Source organism: Chaetura pelagica, unplaced genomic scaffold, assembly GCF_000747805.2.
Source record: "Chaetura pelagica isolate M959 unplaced genomic scaffold, ChaPel_1.0 scaffold76, whole genome shotgun sequence".
Classification (NCBI taxonomy): Eukaryota; Metazoa; Chordata; class Aves; order Apodiformes; family Apodidae; genus Chaetura; species Chaetura pelagica.
Window position 1 is genome coordinate 11464073 of NW_009970723.1, and position 21351 is coordinate 11485423.

At 37.4% G+C, this 21351-nt stretch overlaps 1 protein-coding gene across 1 annotated transcript in view; it reads left to right on the forward strand.

Annotated features, from left to right (window-relative positions):
• Positions 1 to 21351, forward strand: part of RIMS2 (regulating synaptic membrane exocytosis 2) — a 303972-nt gene that overhangs the window by 40880 nt on the left and 241741 nt on the right. The window contains 1 exon segment of the mRNA XM_010006466.1: positions 14158 to 15083. Coding sequence (XP_010004768.1) covers positions 14158 to 15083 — 926 coding nt within the window.

A 21351-nucleotide genomic window follows, 5' to 3' on the forward strand; every position in this document is an offset into this window, starting at 1 on the left:
CTTAAGGTAATCGGTTGAGAAAGAGAGAAAACAGAATTCCACATTAAGTTAAATTAAGAGGAATTACATAATTGGCAGTCTTCACCAGCCTACAAAGTCCTCAAGTATTCTGCTGGACCAGCCTTTTTGCAAGTGAGCCTGTATCTTTGATGATTCTTGACAAAGAGGTTTCTGAATGTCCGTCAAAATGTTGGATTTTTGGCTATGAATACGTTTTCCGTTTTAAATTTGCTGTCTTGCAGAAATGTGTGTTATTCCTAGTGAGTACAGAAGTTTGACTTTTTCTTCTTGTATTTCTTCCAGTAGTGTAAGAATTTCCACTAGCTAGTGGAAACTAAAGCTTGTGCTTTAAGGAAGAGCTATGGCAAAAGTATGCATAGAACAGGGCAGCTGCAGTGCCTGTCAAAGCAGAGTAGGTCAACCTAGGCTGGCACTTGTCTCTCAAAGTCTTTAGGGTTGTTGCACTTAGAGGAACTCTCCTGCTGCAACTGATGCTGGTGCTGTCTAACTTTGTTTTATGTGGTTAAACTGTGCAGTGGAACAGAGCTGTCACAAGACACAAGCAGTCCTAGTGCAGAATAAGTATTCAGCGAGATAAATAATACAGCATAGAGCAGAGATAAAATGCTTTGCTGTTAGTTTAAATGACTGAGAAAGAGAAAACAAATCATAAAGCTCCTCTGTTTTCTAAAACAAATAAATGTTTTACTATTGTATTTTTATAACATGGAATATCCCTTTGAAGACCTTCAGTTAAACTGATCTAGTATGTTTTCTTCTCATATTTTTGCTAAACTGATATTTATCTTCATATGCCAAATATTTTGTTGGGCAAATGCTAGCTAGAAAATGCTTCCATATCATTAATGTCAGTTTTAAGCCTTTACACTATTGATCAGTAACTAAAAAAAGCAAAAAAGGGCTGAAGAAGAAATGTCCATAACTTCTAACAGAGTAATATCTTTCTGTCCACTTTTCACAAAACTAGCTTTTAGACACCTTGTTTTTTCGATGATGTATTGATGATAGTAATTGTCTCATTTTCCCCTCTGTATATTAAATGTTTAGATCTGCAGCAATATTTTTCTATGTATTTATGAACCAAAATCAAAATTCCAACTGTCTAATTTCAACTGTTCTTCTCACCTTTGGCTACAGGAGAAAGCCTTGGGATGGTGCTTGCTGGATGGAAACTGATTATGAGCTGGCAATGTGCACTTGCAGCCCAGAAAGCCAATCATACTGTGGGCTGCATCAAAAGAAGTGTGACCAGCAGATAGAGGAGATTCTTCCCCTCTATTCCATGCCATTGAGACCCCACCTAGAGTACTGTGCCTAGTTCTAGGGTGATTAGAAACATGAACATGCTTGTGCTCTCCTGCTTGAGAGCAGCCCTGTGGCAAAGGACCTGGGGGTACTAGTGGATCAAAAACTGGACATGAGCCACCAATGTGCAGTTACAGCCCAGAAGGCCAACTCCATCCTGGGCTGTATCAAAAGAAGTGTGGCCAGCAGATCAAGAGAGGTGATTCTGCCCCTCTGCTCTGCCGTGGTGAGACCTCACCTAGAACACTGCATCCAGCTCTGGTGCCCCCAGCACAAGAAAGATGTGGAGCTGTTGGAATGTGTCCAGAGAAGGCCCATGAAAATGATCCGAGGGCTGGAGCACCTCTCTTATGAGGACAGGTTGAGGGAGTTTGGGTTGTTCAGTCTGAAAAAGAGCAGGCTCTGGGGGGACCTCATAGTGGCCTTTCAGCACCTGAAGGGGGCCTACAGGAAAGCTGGGGAGGGACTTTTTACAGGGGCTTGCAGTGAGAGGACAAGAAGTAATGGGTTTAAGCTGAAAGAGGAGAGATTTAGGTTAGAGATCAGGCATAAATTCTTCAGTGTAAGGGTGGTGAGTCACTGGAACAGACTGCCCAGAGGTGTTGTGGGAGCTCAACCCCTGGAGGTGTTCAAGGGCAGGTTGGATGGGGCTCTGAGCAGCCTGTTCTAGTGGGAGGTGTCCCTGCCCATACAGGGGAGTTGGAACTCAATGATCTTTAAGGTCCCTTCCAACTCAAAAAATTCTGTGATTTTCTGTGGGTCCAGAGAAGGGCCATTAAAATGATCAGAGGGCTGGAGCACCTGTCCTGTAAAGAAAGGCTGAGAATGTTGGGGTTATTTAGCCTAGAGAAGAAAAGGGCAGCCTTCCAGTACCTGAAGGGGCCTACAAGAAAGCTGGAGAGGAACACTTTCCAGGGAATGTTGCAATAGGATGAGAGGTAATGGTTTTAAACTGAAAGAGGGTAGATTTAGATTAGATATTAGGGAGAAATTTTGTAGTGTGAGGGTGGTGAGACACTGGAACAGGTTGCCCAGAGAAGCTGGGGATGGCCCCTCCCTGCAAGTAACGAAGGCCAAATTGGATGGGGCAGGGGTGAATTGGGACTAAATGATCTTTAAAGGTCCCTTCCAATCCAAACCATTCTGTGGTTCTATGGTTCTATGACTTACACCTTTAGGAAAATGCCCAGATAGTAGAAAGATAAAAGTTCTTTAGGTTTTGCTCTATCATCCCTATAAACCCAAATTAACTAGTCCATTGCTTTCACAAATATCACCATAATGATTAGGATAAATAAGACTGGTGGCACAGTACGGATTTATTTTTTTTTTCAAATTTTATTTTTTCCCCCCTCTCAGCGAAGTTTCCTTTATATTCAGCATCACTCAGATTTCTAGGAAAAAAATCCACATCCTGTGTAGGGGAAACATCAAACTATGTGAATGTGGTTTTACTTCTCTCATATGAGTCTCTTAATCTTGTGACTGTTTTGTGTTAGTGCACCTGAACATGCATTTCAAAATTGCTATATACCATAAAATATTATTTGGCAATTGTAAAAGTCTGATCTGTCCAACTATCCATTTTGATTGTTTTTCTCCTGTAAAATTTCAGAAACTTAATCTTCACTTTCTGCTCCGTCAACTGAAGCATCGTGAATGTCTTTTATAGTCTCTTGCAAAGTTAGCATGGCTCCCCAGCCTGACATCCAGCTCCTCTCATGCTTGAAAAGTGCTTCAGTGAGCATACATTTAACCTTTCTTGTTGCTCAGCTCAACAATGAAAGTAAAGGTTAACTTAAAAATTACTACAGGTACTAACAATCTGACAATAACAGTACTGACAGTGTTGAAGTGATCACTAATCTCTAAAAGCTTTCATGAGTGTCTTTACAAAATGTTTCAAATCATCACTTTCCTTAATTACCTTTTTTTCCTGTTCCTTTACTGTGTTCTCTGAACTGGTTGCTCACATGCTGCCTAAGACTGAGTTATTGAGAATACTGAGTAATTTTTGGAATAAACATGTTATTGAAGGTGCTGAGAATCCATCTAACTTGAGCGATTCCCTCTCAGTGTTTTTCAGCTATTTATTTGCTAGTTGAGTCTAGTTGGTCTTGGCTGGCATTCTTTATATTAATTCTCATACCTTTTCTGGGAGGGTTGTTTTTGATGGAAGAAGTGATCAACATTAGGTCCAAAATAACATAACCTGGAACTTAGTTAGAAATTCATCATTTGTATCTCAAGTCTGGAGAATGCTACAGAAAACTGGCTTTTTGGGTAAAGCAGGTTACATCGGTGAGAGGAACTGTAAAACATTAATTAGTTGTGATGTTTATGGAGTTACAAAATGAGCATTCATTTCTCTAGTGGAATATAAAAAATTGGAATCTTGTTTTCTTTTTTAAGTAAGACTAGAGTAATTAAGTCTGTCTTCATGATACTAGAATGCAGAATACATCTAAGGACTTCTTTACATTACAAGACTAAGTTTATTTTAGTTGTTTCATTTTAAAGTGCCTTTGATAGTCACAGAACTTTCTTGGAAGATATATAGTTATACATTTTTGTGAATTTTCTTCATGACTATTGTGTTTTGTAGTAGTTCTGCAAGGACTATTCAATACTTGTTTGCTTCTGCCTAGAAGAGTTTGGTATTTTCCTCAGCATATTCCATATGGTTTTCATCTTGAGTGGATGATACTTTCCCATATGAAAACTCCTAGGCAGCCAGGGTTACCCTTTTTAAGTTTTCATTCTATACACTTCCCAGAGAAGCTAGTGATCTTCCATAACAATTTTTACAACGATGCAGGAATAAATTTGCTTTCTAGGAAAGCTGAATCTTGAGCCTCTTTTGTGGAAGACTTGCTGTACTGCAGACCTCTCTAAGAGACAGTCAGAAACTGAGAAGGGAAACATCCAGAACTGGTCTCAGCACTGCAGAAAAGCAAAGTAGCTCTGGTAGGAACACCTCATTTGGGCATCTGAACTGGATATCTGAAGATGGCATTGCTATCTGCTGATATTTCAAGAAACCAGGTTGTTGTTATGCACATGATGTTGCTATATGGTGGTTTGGTGGGAAGTTGTTCACATGGTGTCTCTGAAAACCCAGGCAGAACAGATGTGGTGGACATCCCTGCCTCCTGGCTGAGCCCTGGGATCTAAACTGAAGAAAGTCTGTCTAAGCAGCCATAACTGTACCCTGCACACTTGGATGCACCTTTGGGCTCACGTAAGCCCAGTACTTAAACTACTGTAGAGCAAGTTAATTTAGCTTGGGAAGCATGGTTAAGTCATATTCTGCCAGTATACAATATAGGTGATTTAGCTTTTTACAAACATACAAATTATTTTATTGTAAACTTCTGGTTGTCTTCTGTGTTGCACAGAGTTAGATGCTGTTTTAGAAATACACACATTTAGTCCCATCTCACCAGCATGCTGAGAATGACAGTTGAATTGGATGGGGCTCTGAGCAACCTGATCTAGTGGGAGATGTCTCTGCCATGGAGGGGAGTTAGAACTAGATGATCTTTAAGGTCCCTTCCAACTCAAACCATTCTATCATTCTATAGTTGTGTGAAATTCAAAGTTTTCTGTACCATGGTAATTTCCAGGAGTCGTTGAATGCACCTGTCTCATTTCATAGTGGTCCAGCTGATGTTCCCTAGGATGAACATGTTTATCTTGCCAGCTTTGGCTTGGACAAGGTGCTGCACACAGCCCACCACTTACTGATGAGCTACCACTGATTTAGTTAACTGGATTTAATAATGGGCTTCTACCTCACATTACTGAAGAAACTGGACATTTTCACAGTGGTTACTTTCTGCTTGCTCTTTTATGGAGCTATCAGGACAGCTCACTATAACTTATTTAATCTCTTCCAGATGGAAATATGAGCCACAAAATATTTTAAAACTAATTTTAAAATTCATTGTGTGATATCATATATTTATTGTAATTGCAGATACAATAAAGAGAGGGGGAAAAAGAAAAATACACTGACTCACATTCATTAATAAAGTTAGTTTTAGGAGCTCCACAATCCAGAACAGCCTGGAGAGATATTATTAGGCAAAACAATTTGCATGTGACTGTCCATGTTGCTGATACTTTTCTACTGTTTGATCATTGTTGAAGTATCTGCATTTTTTAGTTAATGGTCATATTACCCCAGTAATAATTGAGTGTTTCTTTGAAAGAGAATTCTCCCCTTCATCAAAATTAAAGGTTTCCTTTGAAAAACCAGGCTAGTTTCAACTGCTGGGAAAAGCAGCTGCAGTATGATTTCTGTGGTAATAAACTGAAACTCGTTAAAAGGATTAGACTTAAAATTATATGCAATGATATACAGAGAAAATGTATTGTGATATATCCTCTGTGATGGCTGAGGGAAAAGGCCTTTGGTGTCAATAAGCCTTTTCTAGGAGTATAAACTCACTATTATTGAGGTGGAGAAAATCTAGGTTGCTGCTAAGACTGTATTTTTCCAATATCATGCCACTTTATTATGGCTTAAATTTATTACAGTCTAATTTAGATGGGGTATGATGCTTTACATTAAACATAAGCAAGTTTGCATAGATAAGAGATACCTTACTTTTGAAATTGTGGAAAAATATGCTTATAATTATTTAATGCAAATGAGAGTGTCTAAACATTTGCTTTCTATTATTTTCACATTCTCATCATATTTTGAAGGTGAGTTATGATGACTTGTTAAAAATAATTAGTCCAGTGATTTTCACTGAAAAAATGTATTTTCAGTTCTATAGTATGTCTAGCACATCAGACTGAAGTAGATGCTACAGCTATTTGCCTAAAAGTTGAAAATTATTTAAAAAATGAACTTGTTACAAAATAAAAAATATAGATATTATATAATTTCATTTGAAACCTAGAAGAAAAGCAGATGCTGGACCTATTAACACAAACCATGAAATACTGGAACTGCACAATTTAAAAAATAGTTTAAAGGAAATGCTTTAACCAGCATGTACATTTGTAGGCAATAGTACTGGAGCATGACACTAATCAGCTAAGTACCATAATCCTCCTTATAGGGTACATTCTTACTTGACCTCCAGCTATATACAGCACATGGTAACAGCATTAAACTGTAACACTCCTCTCATGCTCTCAATAGCTTCCCATTGGGTCAGTTCTCTGACTTGAGTTGCTTTTTTTTCATAGACTAGATTTTTTTATTATTATTTATTTATTTTTATTTTTTTTTCCTGGATGCCCTATATCTTGTAATTGCATTTTGAGTAGAGAAAAAGGATTGTAAAATATTTCTAAAAAATTGTCTTTCAAAATTAAGAGACTGTTCATATGATTTCACTCAACCTAGAGAATTAAATGAAAGACCTAACCAGAACAGAAATTGATGTATTTTCATGAACCCGAGGCTTCCTACTTCACAGATGTGCAATGGCTGATCAAAAGGTAAAGCAGGGAAGAAAGATGCTGAATCTGTTGTGTGAAAACAACGTGTCATGCTCAGCACTTTTTGTTCTTTTAGGGAATAATTAGGAAGATATTCTTCACTTTTAGCAGAAGAAGCTCAATGGGAGTATGGAAAAGCTTTTTATTGTGCTGCATGTATATGAGAATAATATCTTTAACAAAGTCTTGTTCTTGTTTCTTTAGATTAAAATTTGAAATTGTGTTATATTTTCAGTGAAAAAAATACTTCTGAAAAGTTTGATTTATTTTCATAGAAATAGTATAAGCAGATTTTTGGAATTTTCTTGTATTTTTAATCATCTATAACAGCTCAGTATTGTGTTAGTTCATTCTTATGTTTTAATGTTTCTGTGACCTGCTATTTTTGTAACACTCAGATTTTAAACTTGAATCCTGCTGTATGGCAGCTCTTAATTGATTCCACCCTTCTGCAAATGATTTATATGGTGTCAGTATGGAGACAGATAACTAGAATATGCATTCTGACCAATTATTCTCAAAGGCTATTTAATCTATTTAGCATTGTTTTTATTAATAGCTTTTTTAACAGGAGATTTTACTCAAAAAGTAGGTAAGATATTTCTTGTTTATATATTCAGTGGAAATGACTAGCAAAATATTATTTTTAAAAATGTTCAAAAGTAGAAATAAAGAAAAATCTCAGGATGCTTAACCATATTGTAGAACATAAGCATTCACCAATGTAGCTAAATGAACAGCAGTTTAAAATACAGTTATTTTATTTATTTCTATGCAGTTATCTAAAATCAAGTTATATTATATTAGAGCTACTGGAAACTCAGTGAAAATAAAGCAGGAGAAAGCCATTTCTAGTTGTAGTCCAATTTTCCTATCTGTGATAGTCTTGATGTAATAAAAAAGTTGAAATGGACTTATTACCTAAATACTTGTAGGTTAGCAAGAGATACTTATAATCACTAGTTTTGTTCAGCAGTTCCTCCTTTTTTTCCATGTTAAAACTTTTCCTCATGCAAATTGAAAATATCCCTTGAAAACTGCAATGTTGAATTTTAGCTGAATTCCTGATATTAAAAAATATGTGATTCTCAAGTAATCGTACTGTTCTATATGTCTGTGGATTCATGCCATGTTCAAAGTAGTTATTAGTGGTGAATTTAATTAAGTTAATGTTTTGTTACAATAGGTTTCCTTTCTTTTTGTTGATACCAGCCTGCAGTCAGTGGATGTATATTTTCAGATAAAATCTAATCTAGATCAACATCTGCAGCATCACTGTCATGCTTCAGTAGATTTTATAATCATAATTGTAAACTGAATTATTATTTGTAGATATTTAGCTGGAAGGTATTTTAATGCTTCAAAATTTGGTTGCTATGAAATAAAATTTGTAAGATGGTTAAAATGATAAATGAAATTATGTCTCAGATGAACTTAACTTAGTGAGGTGCTTTGATATCAGAATGTGATATGTACTTCAGGGCAGCTTTTAAAAACTCTGTTAGTCAAGAAATGCAATAATTACCTTTTATTTTTATCAGGATAGTATGTTTAAATGAATTAGCTTGCAAATGATGCATTGATTGCTTACATTCTTTCTTTTTTTTGGGGGGTGAAAAACCAAGGAAAGGGGAACAGACAGATAAGAAGATTATTTTAGTATAGAAGTAGCATAAAAGAACTGCAAAAAGAGATCTTGGTAGAAACTCAAGTACCTAGAAGTCAGTAAAACCTATTTATTCAGTAAGCTAGAGCCACAGCTGCTTTGGGGATTGCACAAAATGATTCCTCACGCACAATGTGACTCAGCAAAAGTTAGAGAATGAGAAAAGGGGTTACATCAATAGCATCTAGTCTCTTAAAAACACTGCCAAAAATAGGTAAATATTTTGCAGATTCTTCAGCATGGCAAAGGAAGTTGTTTGTGGAAATGCTTCCATAAGAATACCTAGCAGTGCAAGTAGGACCCTCCCTGAGAAAGGCATCCAAATACAGGTTTTGCACAGCAGTTTTTTCTGGGGTCAATTGCCCTCACGGGAGCTTTGGTTGCAAGGTCCCGAGTATATTCAGCTGACCTTCTTGAAGCCTAGGATCTTATTTGCAAGGTGTCATGATGATGCTTTATCTGCTCCCTGTCCCTGCTATTTTGAAACAAGTGCCTGTCTGTTGAATAAAACACATAGAAGCATAAATGTTTAGAACAGTAGAACTATTCTTGTGTGATCACTCAGGAACCAGCAAATGCTGTTTTCCAGATAGGAGCCCATATAGTCAAGCAGAGAAAAAGCTGTGCTCAGTGCATTTGTTTAAGTCTCTAATAAGAAGCCCAGTGTCTTGCTTGGCTTCTGTGACAGATTTCCAGTCAGAAATGTGAATTATTCTGAATATTTCTTCATAATTCCTCTGAATAATTCTTTCATATACTGAAAGGATCACATTTTGAAACGGGTTACGTGAAACTACACTATGTGTGGGAGAAGTTTTTTCATTTTAATTTTTCAGGCAATGTTATTCCTTGGTAATTTATAGGAAACAGAGAACAAAATATTAAAGTATTGTCTAGTAAACTATTTATAGATCTTACAAGTAGGTAACCAGTAGTTTTCAAGTAGTTGATGAGGGCTCAGGCCCACTGAGGCCTTACTATTTTTTATTGAACTAGAACTTACTTATTTTTTTTTGTTGTTGTTTTTTAAATTAAATGCAGATTAATTCAGGTACCACAATGTTTGAACATATCTTTAGAGTTTTATTTTCTTCAAAGTTGACCCCAGTTCAAAGGTGTCTTCTGTTAGTCTGAAAACAAAATCAGTAGCGAGGACGATGTGAGAGATAGTTATTACTGTGATATAAATACTTTACATACTACAGTGTTTTAAATATCTGTGTCTTTGAAAATGTGATGGAAACTTACCTTTTATACTCTCCTCTTCCTCAGTATGCTTGGGCTAATGTTTTTAAAATCTAAATCAAGAGTGTTTTCTCTTCAAGGAAGAATACAAAGGAATGTCAAAGACTTCCAAGCTACTTATTTCCATTATTGAAATCAGAGCCATCTGATTTCAGACAGAATAGCTGTCTTCTTCCATGCCATATTTTAAATACTTCCTTTCTGCTGTCGTGAGGGTGAGCTGAATAACTTAACTTTATGAGCAGAAGGTCAGGTTCCAGTCAAGCTATTTGCTTTTTGATAGTACTAGTGTTACCTGTTGTGCATTGTAAGTACGGTTTCCATCAGTGTCGGGTAAAGAGATGTATGTCAAAAACCATGTATTGATAAATTACAATTAAAAATATATATTTTTTTGTGATAATTAGTAGAAAATAAGTTTCTACACTGGAAAAAATACTTATAGAATGTGCCTGACAAAGAGATTTGTGCACATTCTAGAGTTTTCTAACCGTAATAGATATTTTATTTTTATATTGTTTAAAAGAAGCAGTAATCGCAATGGCCTGGAGGATTTTTCAGTGGTGTGGTTACCTTTTCAGAAAAGGTGGTAAAGGTTCTGATGAGAGAGATCTCATGCGTAGTTAAGCTGGCAGCTGGAGGGTGCGTATCACAGCTGTTGACACACTTGAAGTTCTCTTAACTTTTCATATTTCAGGAAAGTCCTGGAAAGGCAAGACTAGTAATTTTCCTTGATGTATCTAGCTGGAGGTACGTGAGGAAAGACTTTTATTCAGGTAACTTTAAGGTAGTTAATGGTGAGAAATGGATTAGACAAAGACTCATGAAGGTGAGTGAGAATTAGCTCGTGATCTAAAAATAACATCGGATTTTTAATAGTAGTGACTTGTCATAAGTTTTCACAAGTACTTTTCCTCCTACCATGATTTAATAACACTGGTTAAAAATGTATAGCATAGATTGTACAAGTGTGTTTATAGCAGGTATTTTTTAAATGAAAAGGGGGCTAATTGTGGTGTGATGACTGGTAAAGAGAATGACAGGCTTGACTACTAAGTGGAATGTGACTGCTGGGCAGCATAAGCCCTCTGTTCCCAGCAAGATTTCTGTATCAGGTGTAAAGGTACGGTTAATTTATTTCTGATTGATAGGATTACAAGTTCTGGCATTTGATCTGGGTAGTGAAGTTAGATCCCTTCAGCAGGGATGAAATTAATTGGAAAGGGAGTTTGATAGTCCAAATCAAAATAGGCCAGGAATTACATTAGTTTTATATATCGGGCTGCTTTCTCTGAAGTAAAAGGTTGTGCTTTCAGAAAGGTCCTTCTTCATGCATGTGTCCTAGTATTTGCTGCATGCAGGGCACCTGTGTAGTTTTTTTTCCTCCATGAACGTTTGGAATATCTTGATTACCCAGCTGATCTTTACATTATTGTCAGACATAGGTAGTGTTTCTAGATTCATGTCTTAGCAGCAAAATAAAGGAAAGATGATTGCTTGTGGTAAATGTAACACACAAGTTTAGAAAATATTTGTGTAAGAGGAATAAAAATATAACACTAATTTGGCACATCCTCCTTTCTTGAACATAGTTAAAGCAAAAGAAGAAAAAAGATGGATGTTTTAGTAAGTCTTGTGTCAGTTCCTCAGATGATGTGTTTTTCTGATAGAACTACATTTGCCTCATAAAATGTCTAGAATTTTTTACTCATTCAGAAATTCCATTGTTTTTATCCCATCAGCCTCTCCCCCATGACTTAGTAGCAGCAATGTTTCCAAAGAGGTTTGCCTGCTATTCTTTGTATCCATATGAGCACATTGTGATATGGAGTTGTATCTATATACACACATGTATATATGTGTGTGTGTATATCTATATGCATATAATCTTCTATGTGTAGCTGAAACAGTTGTTACCGTTCTGCTATTTATATTACTATAGATAAATGTGTGCAGATGTTCAATCCTGAAGAATGTGTGCGCTCAGTTTGCTCCAAGGCATGTGTGAGAGTTGTCTAAGTAGATTCTGTATGTGTGGTTCACAGCTCACGATGGAGTTGATAAAAGATACTCACTAGCATGTTTTGACATCTTGGAGAATCATATCTATGCAAAAAATCTATGGCTGGGAATACAACTTGATCAATATGTAATACAGACTGAGTATACACAGTGTGAGTACTAACAGCAGAGTATGTGTACATCTCATGTACACACGTATTTGTCTCAATCTTGCGGTGAGTTCCACATGGATGAATGCCATCTCTGTTGAGTGCCCTTTACTCCAATTAGATTTGCATAGAGTTAAAAGGTTTTGACTATATGATAGACAAAATCAGGGAGGGGAAATTATGTACATTTTTACTATACACATGGCTGAAATTTTCAGTGACGTAGGTAATTTGCTATTGGAACAACTTATTTTGGGATGTGTCATATTTTTCATCAGCTCAAGTACTTAGATGAAAAATACTTATCTTCCTTAAAGTCAGTTTGCACATCTAATCTCTGTTGTCTTAATGAAAATATGTATTTGCAAACTATCTGCATTCTGATAGTTCTGTTCCTTCTGGTCATTCTGGTTTTAGACTTAGGAAACTCTGTTCATGTCACATTAAAACAACTCAACTTGCGTCCCCAGTAGCAGAATCCAGAGAGTTTTTGTTAAATTTACAGAGGTTTTGATTTGTGCTGGTACTAACATGACACTTTAATAAGACAGATAGAACATCTTAGCTTCACCATAAGCAAATACACATCCAAGTGATTCTTATATAACTTATACTTCACAGGAAGAGTTGCATTTTTGCAAGATTGGATTAGTTTCCTCATTTTCAGATGCCACTGTAAGCTGAAGTACTTTAATGTTTACAAGGCAAGACTGGGTCCAAATCTTTTAAGCACAGACAATTGTGGTTTTCCCTTGCTGAACAGAGATGGTCTTTCATTTCTGTCTGTGAGAAGAATATTTTGTCTCCTGCTAGCTAGGTAGAGCCCTCACTGCTTTCCTGGGCACCAAGGAGAGACTTTTTTTCTTCTCCCCTACACTAAGTTGAAGCCTTTCCTTTTCTTATCCCTTCTAAGATAACTATGGCAACAACAGAGCTTTGCCTTTGCTCTACTTTTCCCCATCCTTCCCAACACTAGGCAGGATGTTCTGGTTGCTGCCTGCAACCAGATCCTTCAGGATCAGTGGGCATTTGAGAGGGCAGAAGAACATTTTCAAAGGGATCTTAGTTATAAAGGTAAAACTAAACATAAGAGGAAAGGACTGATTAACACAAAAATGTGTACATAACATATTTTCATTACTTAAAGCTGGAGCTGATATATCTTATCCCAGAGAAGGCCCACCTCTCAGTTTCTTTTTTCCACATCTGGGATCTTTGCTCCAGTTTCCTGCAAGCAACTTCTTTGGATCCATCTGGGGTGAAAAATGAAGTAGCATTTTAAATGCTTGTTACTGTTAGGGTTGATAAAGGCAGGTTCTGAAGCTCCAGTCTTCTTTTTTCCCCTATGAAGCAATACTCCTTTTTCATAGATCCCTTCTAATTAAGTAGAGAACAATGTTGCATCAAACAAACAAAATACATTCATAATATATTCCAGACAAATCGTCCATTACAATATTGACCATAATAAAATAATGTGCTTCAGTCAATAAGTTTTCGATGTCAGGAAAGAGGGTCTGTTAATCATTCTCTTTTTCATCTTCCTCTGAAACCTCAGAAGTTTCCTATGGCTGGACATTGCCTATGACAAAGAGTCAATGTTTAATGTGGTTCAGCAACTCCATTCTGATGTCTGGCTGGTTTGTCTTGCTCAAATGCTTGGACTACTGTTGCCAAAAGCAGGGTTGGGAAGGTTTGTGGGTTTTTTGTCAAATCAGACAGGCAGGACATTAAAGTTATTTCCCTTCTTATGCAACACACAAATGTTTTATTTTCTGAGTTCAGGTCTTCTGAGTTCATCTGATTTAGACAAGTGCTACCACTGGATCTTTCTCTGTCCTGCTTTCTGCCCTTGGCAAGTGCTACAGTTTTGTGGGGTCTGAAATGTATGTTTCTAAGCAATAACGACTGGTAAATAATCAAACTAACTGAATGACCCATCTAGCCTTAATTTCTATGTTGACTATAAACCCTGGTAAATAGAAGTATATGGTCAAGTTATATCACTGTAACATGATTACCATGGATAATAAAATTTCGGAACTTGTAAAGTAGTTATGACTACAAAAATAGCATTAAAATTTGTATTCTATATTTTATAATTTTGTATTAGCATTTTCCTTTAAAGCTGTTTTCTATATATACTGTGCACATTCACAAAGAAATGCAAATAATAGATATTTTTCCCATCAGCCGTCCATTCTATCATTTTCATTAGCATTAACTGTATAGTTTTGCTACAATAAATATTGACAGAATTCTTTCTTCTTTCTTGCAATGATTATTTAGGAAAAGAAGCCCATCAATATCAAGAGAACAGAACAGAAGGTACGACCAAAGGGACGAGAGAGACGAATATTCGCAGTATGCTACATCAGACAGTGCGATGCCCAGGTCACCGTCAGATTATTCGGATAGACGGTCGCAGCGTGGACCTCAGTTATATGAAGAACCTGAACTGGGTGATTATAGGGATTCCAACAGAAGGAGTCGCAGGCGTTCCAAGGAGTATCCGGTAGAAGAAGAGGATGCACAGAATAGGGAAGAATATGAAAGGCAGCGGAGAGAAGAGGAATACCAGGCACGATATCGAAGTGATCCTAATTTGGCTCGTTATCCCGTCAAGCCACAACCGTATGAGGAACAAATGCGTATTCATGCTGAAGTGTCACGAGCACGTCATGAACGGAGACACAGTGATGTCTCCTTGGCAAATACGGAATTGGAAGATTCTAGGATGTCTATGCTGAGGATGGAAAGACCATCGAGACAAAGATCCGTGTCTGAGCGCAGAGCTGCCATGGAAAATCAACGTTCATACTCGATGGAAAGAACTCGAGAGGTTCAGGGACCAAGTCCCAATCGTCAGAGGACCACAAATCATAGCCCTCCTACACCTAGGAGGAGTCCTATTCCTCTGGAAAGAGCAGACATGAGGCGCTCTGATTCATTAAGGAAACAACACCATTTGGATCCTAATTCTGCAGTACGGAAAACAAAACGTGAAAAGATGGAGACCATGTTACGGAATGATTCACTCAGCTCTGACCAGTCTGAATCTGTCAGACCTCCACCACCAAAGCCCCATAAAACGAAAAAGGGAGGTAAAATGCGCCAGGTTTCATTAAGTAGCTCAGAAGAAGAACTGGCATCCACTCCAGAGTATACGAGTTGTGATGACGTAGAGATTGAAAGTGAAAGTGTTAGTGAAAAAGGTAAGATTTATAATTGTTCGACTGTTTCAATATATAGATGTGGTTCAGTTTCCATTCCACAATATATTTTACCGATTAGGATTGACTGGAACCACGTATCTACAGCCCTTCACAGGTGATTCAAGTTTGTTGTGATGGGAGTTGTTTTTTCTGATTTCTTGTTTCATTTACTTAATTCTAAATTTGATGATTTACATGGAAAAAAACATCACAGCTACTAGAAGTACTTGGATATGTCAAAGGAAAAAAACATGCCTATGGAAAAACCTGTTAATCAAATCTGCAAAGGATCTAAAGCTAGGCTGTCATATAAGGCCATGGTTCATGTCTATTAATACCAGATTTGCATACTCCTGGATCACAATGAGTGCTTATTTGATCTGGATCAAGTGTGGGCGCATGACCGTGTTTCTGCTGAATTAACTAGAGCACATAATGCAGGGCTTATGCCAGTTTCATGCTGGCTGCTGTAGGTTAAAGAGCACCTGATCCACAAAAACCCTGTGTGTATAAAGTTAACCGATCCAAGTTTTTAAACAAATTTAAAATGACTGATGCAGTTTATACCTCTGAAGGTTTCTTTTTGCTGAGGAGCTACGTATGGTGCTTTTTGATTTTAGTGCTTTTTAGGATTCATGATGTTGGAGTTACTGCATTGTCAGAAAGAAAAGTTAAACTAATTGATATGATTGCCAACCAATTCAAAGGTAATGTATTACTTAAATATGAAAGCATTGGGGACCACCATTTTAAACAGAATCAAAATAGTATTAGTGGTTTGCTTACCTTCACAGATGTTGGTCTAATGTACAATAGTTGTAACTTGTTTTCAGTTATAATTTTTATGCTTCTGCACCTTTACTAAATTTTGTGAATGGTCATCTGCTGTTGTGAGTTGAAAATTTGCTGCTAGGAATATTTGTGAATAGGAATTACTATTCCTATCAAATTTCTAGAGCAAGTAATTACTTAGAGTTAGTGAAATTGCTCTGAATTTTCATATGTTACTATCAGCAACTGTGGTCTGATAAACAAGGAGAAAGGTAGTGTAGAATGGAAGGAAAAAGACCAAAGCAGACAGATACATGAAATAACTGTAATGCAACCCTGAGTCCCTTAGCCTTCCTGATGATCATGAAAACTACTATGAACTTATGAGTATCCACAATATATTCTTAGTAGCAACCTTGAGAAAAATAGACCAAATCAATATATGTGAAATGGTAACAAAGTGTTTCTTTAATGAAAGAAGCATTGTATACAAAACAATGCACAAGCAATACAAGCAATTCATACACACAACATTCAAAACATATACATGTGAAACATACTATCCAAAAATGTTAGATTCTCCATCATCATAATAATCTGACATAAATGATGGTATTCACATAAATTATTTTTTATTTTAATTATCATAAACCTCACATTATTATTTATTGGAATAATAATTATAACGTTATGTCTGTGCTGATTTCTGAGTTATTGAATGAAGCTAAATTGAGCATGTATTTGTCAAATGAATAAAAAAAAAACACTTGCAAAATTTTACAGGAAAAGAATTCCTGCCCTGCTTTATGTTTTGCTAATCTTGAGTGAATTCATGTAAGCAGTTTTCATGGCATATAGAGTAAAGCTGTGTCAGCATAGCCCAGTGGTGGCCTGTGGCTGGAACAAGTGTGGCAAACAGCCTTGGTTTATCACAGAGGAAGAGAGCAACTGCTTGAACTGGGACAGAGGTCTGATTGCTTCTGACTGTGCCTGCTTCCAGCCTGGGCTGGAGGGTCCTGATTCTGCCCTTGCTGATGGGCTGGGAGGCAGTGACCATACATGGAGCAGGCAGCCATCCCAGCAGTAACACTACCCAGGGACAGATGATGCCAGCTTCCCCAGCCCTGCTCATGGTATCAGATGATATCCTCAGCTCCATTCAGACTTCTCCTCTAATTTTTAACCCCTGGAGTGAAAGTTTCAGAAAAGTATTTGCTTAAGTGAATTTGGAAGGATTTGGCTTCTGCTAGGCATGAGAGAGAAAAGATCTGCTAGAATGAATAAAAAGAGGAGAGTCTCACTAGCTGGATCCAGACTTCACATCTGCTGTAGGTAGACCCACAGAATCCCACTTCATTCTTTTTATTGTCGTGAATTTCTCTCACCGTGTACACCAGCCTGAACTCAGAGTCCCTATAAGCAAGTGATTTCTTCATGAATACCACCAAAAAGAGTCCAGCACATCAGTCTTCCTGGTATTGCAATGGATTATTTCTTTCATTGATAAGAAATCGATAATATACAATTAATTATTTTAAACACCTCCCATAAAAATTGGTTTCTCCTCTCCTCAAATTACTTTCTGCCCATCAAAAGCTCCTCTGCTGTTCTCTTAAATCATATACAAAGTCTGTTTGGCCAAAGATATAATGCTTTGGCCTTGGAATGATGAAGGGTGGCAACGTTAGAGTTAGAATTTGGACGCAGTAATAATAAATCCAAAAGAGGAGAATAATTTGCCCTCTATCTCTTTCTCTGTGAAGTGCCTCTATCTTTTCACAGATTCTGGAAATAAAAATTAATAACTGCTCAGCTGTGAGGAGCAGCCTGGGCCTGAGCTGCAGGAGCAGCTGCTTGCTGAATTACATCCCAGATTTTACAAGGCCCTGACATTGGTTTTGAGAACCTAGTCTGAAAATTGTGAATTATCAAAAATTGCAGGAAAAATTATAGTCTATATGCTCTTAAAAGGGCTGAAAATTTGCCTGTTTAAGCTTATCTCCAAGATGAAAATGAATTATACATACATGTGGTTGGAACATAAATGTGCATATGAAACGAAGATAGCCATTTCATTTTATAAGTCCAACAGAGACATGGACCAGCTTCTGGATTAAGAGCTCTGGAAAGAGCCTGTGACTTTAGCTATAGGGTCTGGTCGCATTTCTGTAGCTGTCTGCTTTAAGGTAATTTTTTTTCCTTGACTGATTGTTATCAGGGAGGGGATGAGGCAAAATTATATTCCTGCATGTTATTAGTAATGGCCAGAAAAACCACTACCTGTGTATGCTTCTGCCTCCTCTTTATGGGGGTCAAGGGAAACTGTGAGCAGAGAAAACTGATGAACATCCAGACAGCACTCAGGCACCCACTAGACAGCTGTGTGAAATACAGGCATGGTGAAGAGGTATTGTAGGTGGAGGTTCAACTGCAGAAGAGCTAGGTTTGTAAAATACTGCATAGGTTTTGTAATGCAACTAAATTTGGACCATGAAATTCAGGTCATAAACTAGGCTGAGCACTAACATTTTGTAAAGGGAATTAGGAGGCTTTGGGAGTAAGTGCCAAAAGGGAGGAAGTTTAGGAACTGCAAAACAAGATACCATTGGATGGCTGGAAACTAGTGGATTGAGATATGAACTGAGGCTGAAGAAAGAGGGGGGCAAGCATAGCTGGTAGATCAAGTAGGCTAGACCAGTGAACCTATAGTTTGGGAAGAACAGATCAAGTGAAAGAAACAGATCTGATGAGGATAACTGGGAAAGTGAGAACTGGAGTTTCCTGAATGGTAGTTTAGAGGATGCTGAGGTTGGCTGAGAAACAGATGCAGCATTTTGTGGGAGACTGTGAATGGATGGGAAAAGGATGTTCAGAGAGAAGGACAGAAGAGCTGAGCGGGGCTCAGCAGATTTGGCAAATAGAGACTGGGAATCCCTGGGCAAGGATTCCCAGGGGACTGGCACCGGAAGTGCGGAGAGGGGGCTTGGTTTGATGACAAGTGCAGGGCTATGGTGAGGAGCCAGTGATGTGAGAGGCCAGTTCATTATTCAAAACTTCAGGAAAAAGTGCACAATGACAGTGTTAAATGGATATAACTGAGATTATAAACATGTTTACTTGAAACATAGGTTGTGTCAGTATAAGATGGGTTTTGCAGATGGAATTTTGTCCATGGGGCTGTCGTACCCCCTCTCAAAACATAGGCAAAGAAGATGTGACCTGTGGTGAAGCTGGGGTTATTTCTGTTCATTCCCCCAAAATTTGGAGGTCCTGGATGTCTTCACAAATCTTACAAACTACACAGTTCCAGCAAGAGACAACCTCTCCAAGGAAAAATATAATTCATTCAAGGAAATCTAGGCATGTTATAGCTCTAAATATTGCTCTAATTTCACTAAATATAAAGTAGGACATAGTAGATTTTCCTGTGGTGATAAACAGTTCAGGCATACACGTATACCATGCTCCCAGCCAGAGCACTCTGTGAGAGTTATCTGTTTGCACAGACTGTGACTGACATCTGATGTGGGTGGAATCTGTGGTTGGAAAGGCAAATGTGTCTGTGTTTGTTAAGAGATGCAGTTTTTAAGTTTAGTGTTTGCTTTCACTGTTCTTTAATTAAAATATGATAGCTAAATGGATGCCCATTTTTAAATAATAGAAACTCATATGCACAGATTCAGAGAATCATAGAATCACTTAGATGGGAAAAGACCTCTAAGCTCATTGAGTCCAACTAAATCATGTAAACCATAAACACTAAACCATGTCCCTAAGTGCCACATCTGTAGGTCTTTTAAATACCTCCAGGGATGGTGACTCCAGCACTTCCCTGAGCAGCCTGTTCCAGTGCTTGACAGCCTTATAACTAGAGTCTTATTGCTTGTTACCTGGGAGAAGATACTGACACCCACCTTACTACAATCCCTTTTCATGCTGTTGTAGAGTCTGCTAAGGTCTCTGTTCAGCCTCCTTTTCTCCAGACTAAACCCCAGCTCCCTCAGACACTCCTCATGAGACTTATGTTCCAGACCTTTCACCAGTTTCACTTCTCTTCTTTGGACGTATTTCAGCAGCTCAATGTCCTTCTTGTAGTGAGGGACCCAAAACTGTATTTGAGTTAACAGTATTTGAGATGCAGCCCCACCAGTGCTGAATACAGGGGGCCAATCACTTCCCTAGTCCTGCTGACCACGCTATTTCTGATACAAGCCAGGATACTGTTGGTTTTCTTGACCACCTGGGCACACTGCTGGCTCATATTCTGCTGGCTGTTGACCAACACACCCAACATAGCACATGGAGAGATAGGCTTCAGTGATCTTATGTACTTCATTGTCCCTGTGTTGTTAATTGAAAGCTGCAGAGCACAAGCTATGTGAGTAGACAAGGTGTGGATGCAGCACAAGGGGTTAATACACTGTTCTTTGTCACTAAGTGCATTGAAAACATGGATATAAAACCTTTATTTGGCTGCGTTGTGGTAAAAAATGAATAATTACCCTTTTTCCTTATAGAAGTTTAAAGGTCTTTATGTCTGGTTTATTGCAATACTGAAATCAGATTGGTAGAAATACACTTCAGTTTTTGACAGATAAGTTTATTTTGAAACAATATGCTCATCACAAGTTAAAAATGTACCATAGCTCATGCTGTTAACAATTTCTGAGTGGTACTGCAAGAACAGTGCATGTCTTCATGAGCAGAATTGCCAAGCAAGTGGGATACTGTCACAGCACTCTCACTTTTAAATCTGAAGAGATAAAGGACCTGATTTCAATCACACTTGTGCCAGTTTCATACATCTCCAACAACTGTGACTTCAAAGTTACACTGAGCTAAATTAGATCAGAATGAGGTCATTGTTTCTAAAATTTGCTTCATTCAGGTTAGAGATTTCCTGAAAGTATAACTTCACTGGAACATATTATACTAGAAGGCAAAATTTCAGGACTGACATGCAGCACTTCTCTTAAAAACAGAAGTCTTTGAAATTCCATGCAGTTTCAGTATGCAGAAATTTTAGCATTCAAACCATTAAATTTGGAATGGTCATAAGGAGAATGATTATTTAAAACACTGAAATGGTTTATGTGTTTTCTTAAAAGCCAGGTTTGGGGGAGCCAAAGTGCAAAGATAAGAAATACTAAGAGATAAGAAATATTGTACTTTTCTCCTTGTAGGTGTTTGAGCAATATATATCTTTTTTTTTTTAAATAAATCTGCTTTTAAAGTACTTCTTACAATAGTGAATGATAAGTATCTTACTACTTTAAAATATTAATATTGCTATGATCTTTTTCCTACAAAAATATTTTTCATAGGTGCAGAGATGATAACAGAAATAGAATTTGTAAAGTTGTAGAGATTTCTAACAGTAAAGAATGCTTTTTGATATTTTTGCCAAACCTTCTCCTACTTAGACACTTGTATGTTCCTTAGAAGATGAAAGGAAGGGATGTGACCTTCTGCAGCATTTAGAAGAAATCTAATATAT